This window comes from Montipora capricornis, chromosome 6, assembly GCF_036669925.1.
Source record: "Montipora capricornis isolate CH-2021 chromosome 6, ASM3666992v2, whole genome shotgun sequence".
NCBI classification, from domain to species: domain Eukaryota; kingdom Metazoa; phylum Cnidaria; class Anthozoa; order Scleractinia; family Acroporidae; genus Montipora; species Montipora capricornis.
This window is the reverse complement of record NC_090888.1, coordinates 65,877,935-65,885,434: the sequence shown is the minus strand read 5'-3', so window position 1 is coordinate 65,885,434 and position 7,500 is coordinate 65,877,935. Positions and strand designations below refer to the sequence as shown.

At 39.4% G+C, this 7,500-nt stretch overlaps 1 protein-coding gene across 1 annotated transcript in view; it reads right to left on the bottom strand.

Annotated features, from left to right (window-relative positions):
- Positions 1-4,357, bottom strand: part of LOC138052922 (uncharacterized) — a 5,170-nt gene extending 813 nt beyond the window's left edge. Inside the window, exons 1-5 of the mRNA XM_068899525.1 lie at positions 4,162-4,357; positions 3,419-3,728; positions 2,674-2,757; positions 1,922-1,996; positions 333-419 (exon numbers count right to left, since the gene is read on the bottom strand). Coding sequence (XP_068755626.1) covers positions 333-419; positions 1,922-1,996; positions 2,674-2,757; positions 3,419-3,728; positions 4,162-4,326 — 721 coding nt within the window. The 5' untranslated portion in view covers positions 4,327-4,357. The remainder of the gene's footprint in view (positions 1-332; positions 420-1,921; positions 1,997-2,673; positions 2,758-3,418; positions 3,729-4,161) is intronic.
- Between the last annotated feature and the right edge of the window lie 3,143 nt (positions 4,358-7,500).

The following is a 7,500-nucleotide window of genomic DNA, read 5'->3' as shown; positions in this document are numbered from 1 at the left end:
ATTCAGCCGCCGTTCAGCAATATGGAGTTGTGTTGTGCATGTGCGTGGCTATTGTCTGATGAGCGCGAACTTGTGAATTTGTTAGCTCGTGGAGCGAATATAATAGCATTTGGCATTTGTAAAGAATGTTTTACAGGTTAGAGAGGCTGTATTTGCCTTGAACGGCACTACGATAACAATGACAAGAAATGTGCGATAAAATATGTCAATCATAGGTCTCATGCCGCACCAATCAAAGGACCTGTGTGCTGGCGAACAGCGTTTTTCAAAAGACAATCATTCCACAAAAACTACAATATGGCAGATTATTCCATCAGTGTTACAGTTTGTACCTGTAGTACTACTTTTCCGCTGCTCGTTTGACTTACGCCTCTTTCTGGCTGGCGGTATAATGTCAGCATGTTGAGCAACATCAGCAACTGCGAAATTAAATATACGCACAACTATGATGGGACGTGGCAAGAGAGCTTTACACTTATAAGGGATTAATTACATGGTGTACCATAGAAATTGTAATAATTATGGTTCCAGATACACAGTCCAGTTTCGAATTCACCCATACCACTGAATACAAACACAGTGTACAGGAGGTCACTTGATGGGTGACATCATGTCATTTGATTGACAGCAAGTTTATGCATTTGGGGTCCCTGTGGTGGCACGTGGGGAACCCGGGGCATCCGGACCTCCAAATATGGTAATGACATCATATTCAGCTTGCATGTATTAGTATAGCATGTTCTCCATTATGACTATAGTGCGTCACTTGCTATCAAGTCTCTGTCCTCCCCTTCCCCCTTTGTAGGGGGGAGGGGGGAGGACACTTTATAAATACCAAGTTTTGGGGGGGGGGGGGGGCTAAAAGTTTAAAAAGTATAATCTGTATCTTCTGTAATCTACTCTGCAATGTCTTACAACAGTTCGTTGCACTCACGGTTGCCGTATAAACGACAGAAGCTCTCTTTGATGAGTATGCTCTTAGAGCAATAATATTGTTGAGAAGAAATATTGTTTAAATAAATAAAAAACTACTCAAACTGTACCCGAAATGATTCCTGACCCCATTTCAAGTTGGAACTGATCCCGGAGTAATGCAGTGATGGACTAAAAGATTGAGGAACTTTGGAAGTATATTTTTATTACTATTTCCCTTGGTGTTGTTATGTGAAATTGTCCACACATGATGACAAACAACAACCAACAAACAACCCCTGTCAATCAAATGGTGTGACATCGTTGATCATGTGACTGTCTCGAAAACCTCGAATATCTCACCCAGAAGAAACAGCTAAGGTTACGAAACCAACATATGGTGACAAACACTTGTCAATCAAATTGTGTGACTTCAAAGATCACGTATATCTGTTATAGTATATCTGTTCTGTTAAACTTTTACTAGAACATTAGGTGATAGGTGTGAATCTGTTGCTTGCACATGGCATCATATTGCACGAGATGTATAGACAAATTAGACATGTAAATGTATTTTCCTCTAAGTTGCTGTTATTCTACCCCCGAAAAGGTTTTGTCCGTCACAACGTGATGGGTTATTTTCTGGTATACCTTAAACATGTTGTATTTAAAAGCATTTCAAGAGAATCATGCCGTTGAATGAGTTATGTAACACGATCAAGATTTGGTTGACAAGGGTTGCTGGTTGTTTATTATGCATGGGATATTCAAGGTCTTTTATACAAGTCACATGATCGATGACATCACACCATTTGATTGACAAGGGTTGTTTGTTGGTTGTTGTTTGTCATCATGTGTTTTATACTGACACAATAATTTCACATAACAACACCGAGGGAATAGTAACAAAAATCCTCAATCCTTTAGTCCATTCCCTGAATTACTCTGCGATCAGGCCAGGATGCTTTAAACGGCACCGCGACAACAAGGACTAGAAACTATAATATACCTGTTTCATCAGTCTCTTTAACAGTAGATACTGTATCATCAGTCTCTTCAACAGTAGATAGTGACTGAATGGCAACTGCAAAAAGGGGAGAACAACATTAAATATATGCACAACTACTGTATGTGACAAGAGAGTTTTATACATTAAGGGGTTACATGGTGTACCATAGAAATTGTAATGGTTCCAGAATTATAATAGTACGATATGCCAGCCGCAGTCACAGGAGTGGGGCCAATTTGTTGCAAGAAAGATTGTTCTTGCTATGAGCCTCAGTTTGCTTTTAGATTTACCACATTAATACAGTTGATTTTGCTCCGATGCAATGGTCATACTTACCTGCTTATGGAGCGTTTCCTTCTTACCCCTACCCCTTCCCCTCTCTTCATTTTTTGCTTGCCCCTATTTCCCATGTGGCCACAAACTGCAATGTACAAAGTTGAAATTGAAAGTGACCATTGTTCGGAATTGACACCAAAATGCATTGGAATAATCAATGAAATAGCGACTGTTAATATCAAAGGTACTTTTTTACCTCTACTTACATCGTAGATGCTAAAACTATGTGGTCCCTTTTATAACTTATGGCAAAAATATTGAATAAGAATAATATTAGACTGATATGTATTGAAATGGCACATGCATGCAGGTGACATTACAAACAGCTGCTTTCCCCACTGTGGTGAATTTTATTGGCGAACAGGGACGTAATTCATCCTCTTCTCCTTGAACAGGCAAATTGTACCACAACATACCTGCTCCTGGTCTTTCTACTTTTTGAGACTGTTCCTTTGGGCAAGCAAGAATATCTGGCTCACCATAAAAGCCATCAGCATAACCTGTAAGAATGAGCAAAACCCGATTCAAATCTGCAAAACCCAAGATTTTCATAGCTTGGTGTTGCCCAAATGTGTTCTATGACTCTTTGTGAATGAAAGTAACTACCCTGGCTACCAGTGGTTTTAGGATTTTAAAGAATTAGCAATACACTTTGTTGGCGCTTTTCCGAAAATAAATCCCCGATCTGTATAACATCGAAATGGCTTCTCTAGCACAGCCAATCAGCTCGCCCATTTTATGCTCTTGCTAAACTTGTAAAAAAAGACGCTTTGTGATGCGTGATCAATGCGACCAATCAGAGCAATTCTTTCTGATGGTGAGAGTGATTCAATTTTCCCGAAAAAGCGGAAATTTTTAACTCGGGTGTCTAGAGAGGGCTACCATCGTCGGGTTGTTTCAGTAACTGAGGCCTTTGGGTCCGTTAAAGTCGGTTTGGGAGTTATTAGCCCCCTCTGGATCCAGGGTAGAAAGTAACAGGCTAACAGGCTAATCTAGGTGGGTCGTGTCTTAACTAAAAAAAAGGTAAGTATACAAGTTTACAAAAATCAGGAAATTAACTAGAGAGAGTAGGTGTACAAGTTTACAGAAATCAGGAAGTTAACTAAAAAGAGTAGGTATAGAAACAAAGATACTACAAAAAATACAACAATAATACCATACCCATTGCTATTCCTGGTAAGTCCAAGTCAGCTGGCAGTTTTACATTACTGTTTGTAATCACGGTCTTGTCTGTGACACTGTTAATTATACACATGCCACCTGTAAGTGGCTGAATGACGTCACAAGCCAAAACCACATTAAACTCTGATTCTGTCCGCCGAGGGACTTTCAATATCTTCAGGAGCTTCGGAAATGAGGCCCGTACCGCTAAAAGGCGTGCGAGTGCCATTTTAGCTTCTTCGTCAAGGTCATCTGGGTTTTCAAAGGCGTTCTGTATGTTACTAAATAAATCCACAAACGATACGAAGATCTGTAGGGTTAATGCAATAAATAAAAAATTAATGTAATAAAGCCAGATTGATTTCTACTCTACACCATACGATTCATGACTTTCGATTGTTCGATTGGATTTTCAATCATCGATTGCCATCGATTGACTTTTAGGTTCTTCTCGGTAAACCCATCCTTCAAAGAAGTTAAGCATTTCAAATGTCGAAGGGACTACTGAGTGTTTTCCAAGTGAAGTGCACAAAACGCTCAACGATAATATTTGAAGCTCGCTCTTGGTAATTTGCGTTTGTGAATATCCAGAAGACCTCCCTCCTCTCTCTTAGCAACTGGTGTACACTACGATTTATATACTGGTTAGCCATCTTGCTGATCAGATGAAAGCACAATGTTTGCGATTGGCAGGGTGCTGTTGCAAAGTGACTGGAGCAGCGAAAGAGTTAATTAATACTTACTTCGATGTCGTTAGCAACATAACATTTCCCTATGAGATTTGACTTGCTGAAAGATGTGGCCTTCGTAAAATTCTCAAGGGATACAAGACGTACCGTGGTATCACAAAACCGAGAAAAAAGAAATTTCAAAGTGGCTGTCTCGTCGGCATTAAATGTCGCCGCCATTATGGCAACCTCGTTGCCAGGGTCCTTTCTCTACTTCGAGGTTAAAGGAAAGAGTCAGCTACTCCTCATGTACACTAAACTGAACTGTCTACATAGAACCAGCTATCTACACTGTCTACAATGGGAACAGTTATCTACACTCTCTACAGTAGGAACAGTTATCTACACTCTTTAAAATGGGAACAGCTATCTACAGTGTCTACAATAGGAACAGCTATCTACACTGTCTACAGTAGGAACAGCTATCTACACTGTCTACAATGGGAACAGATATCTAAACTGTCTATAATGGGAACAGCTGTGTATACTGTCTACAGTAGGTATACTGCTTACAGTAGGGACAGCCAACTAGACTGATTGCAGTTTAAACAGGAAGTAAAAGATGGGGTCATAACACTTCATTGATAGGAATCATTAAATGATCATTAAAGTAAAGGGCTTGGCTAGTTTGAAAAGTAGAAACTTAAGGAGCTGCAGATAACTGACGCAGTAACCTATCTCAAATGGACCCAAAACGAATCCCTTTATCCAACAGCGTATCACCTCCAGGAGGATCACAAATGGATTCACAGTCCAAGTAGAGGAGAAGTTTTTTTAAAGAGAGTTAAGGGAGACCGAACACTGGACAAATTCTGGAAATCACACCCGACTAGTGATGAGGGGGACGTGGGTTCAAATCCCGCTCAGGACAGTTACAGTTTTTCTATTTCCCCAGCAGTTGTCCAGTGTTGGGTCTCCGTTTTATATATATAAATTGCACTCGAGAGAATGGTCTTCAAACATAAATGCTTTAATTCACACCCAACGCGTTTCGGCTTCTGTCTTCATCAGGGGTTTTTGCTTCAGGTATAATTACAAATGGTTAAAGTAAATTACTGTGACATAATAAAGAGAGTGATTTAGTAATCACGTGCCAATTAGTTATGGACGTAATGTTCTTGCGTTATAGAGCAGAAGGCTCTTTATAACTTATGTTTTTAAACATCATTAATGTACGCACTACTTTATAAAGGTCTTTTGCACTTCTGAACTCTAGCCAGTACGTTTATTCAGTCCAGTAGGCTGCAGGGTTCTTAGCCTACTTTGCCAAAATATTTCCCTTTTGCGGGGTAATTTTTTTTCCGTTGAACAGTCATATCAATACCTTTAATTTGCTCGATAATTGTAATGGTGACGTCGTAGTCAAAGTTATGAGTTCTAGGGTTACGGAGGAAGTGCTCCGTGATTTCACAACTACAAAAAGCCTTTTTAATGTGGTTCCTGTGGTGGTTCAGCCGTATGGTGAAGCCTGTCTCACTTTCCGACGTATTGTAAGTTGCAAATGTTACATTCGATAATGTAAATCACCCACGTTGATTGGCAATTCACTACATATCTATATATCTATATATATATATAATTAATTGTATAGGAAAGGAAAATTAAAACATTAAAACACTACAGGGGATTGATTAGTGGGCGACCACAAAACAGGCTTGTTGGGATGCACTTGTAGTTTTTACTTGCTTTTTTCTTCAATATACACTTCGCTCTACTTCTATGTATTGAGCACTGTTTTGCGAAAATCAAGTTTCACACTTAATATATATATATTTTTATTTATTTATTTATTTATACTTTTTTCAATAAATAAATTAATTAATTAATGAACAAATTATACGTAGACCAAAAGGTAATGTGCAAGCGGGACCTGAAGTGCCATGAACAGCACCTCCCAGCAAGTCATCTTAAGATTGTTTTAATAAGCGCCGAGTACTATGACTCATGTGACAGGATTGAAATACTTTGCCATTGGCTAGACTCTAAGTGTGATCTGTATGATTAAGAAGGTATGTTGTGTTCAAAATAAGTTCACAACGTAGATGCCACGCGCATCAATGCACTTTTTTTCAATTGGAACACTCATATTTAATGGCATCCTGAGCATTCATCACTTCAGGATTAGTAGGAGACATCTACCTAAGAGAAATCATTGATTTTGAATGAGCGTTGGTTGGGAGAACTTTGTATACTGTGTTGTAGTCACTAAACGAGACGAGATACCAGGATGACGACGCATTTATGTAAAGAAGCAATATCGAAAGTATTAATACCTGAGGCTAAAAAAAGTAAATTTGTGCCAATGTCGAATTTGTTGAAATTGTCTGAGAGATTATTACTTGTAAATGTCCCTTGTCCAAAATCAGCGTGAATTTACACGCTGGCTGCAGTTGATCAATAAGACTGCGAGAATCCCTGCGCGGGGGGTGCCCCTGCAAACAACAAAAGAATCTTGTGGGCGGCTAATTTGGTGTCCCTTATGGAGAAATCTTGCAAGACCAACCACACACAATAAAATTAGATCGCGTTCTCCTCCGTCGAACGCAATATTTAAGAGAACGAAAATATTGAGTGCTTCGAACTCGGATATTTCGAGTTTCCCGCTATTTCGAACCAAATTCTGCCATACAAATCCCAGTTGTAAGTGCTAAACTTCCGATTTCTTTGGTCTGAACTCCTTGTTCTTAGAGAAGTGTTTTCTGAGTCTGACTCTGAGATAACAATCTAGTGACTAAACACACCTGAACTAAATAGGGTGGCCCGCAAGGGACATGGCATTTCGTGATCACTTTCCCTGCTTCAAATTTCAAACTTAAAATTTTGCAAACTCGAAATTTTAAGTGTAGAAACTCGAAATTTTGAATTCAGGAACTCGAAATTTTGAGTTCACAAACCGGTCAGAGTAAAATAAAACTGCAGACAAGGGGTAAAATGCAGACTAAGGTTATAATTCTACTGTTGAAAAAGCCTAAACCCTAGGCCTAATTAGGCACAAAATAATATTTAGGCTTAACTGTACATGTTAGCTACATTATAACCTTTCTTAGTCTGCAGTCTGCATTTTAAACAGAATTAACTGAAGAGAGTGTAGTGTAACGTGAAGTGCTAGATTTCTATCCCATATGAACCATGTGAGCGTTAGCCCTACTGATGGAACTGGGTCCACACAAGGACAGAGAAAAACTCTGACCAGGGTGGGAATTGAACCCATGACCTTCGGGTTAGGTCTCCGCCGCTCTACCGACTGAGCTACAAGGTCAGACGGGAGCAGGCCGTGGGAACTGAACATGTTAAAGTCACAGCAATTAACATGTACAAGTACAAGGAAAGGTTACGTTTATACAAACGTTGGCC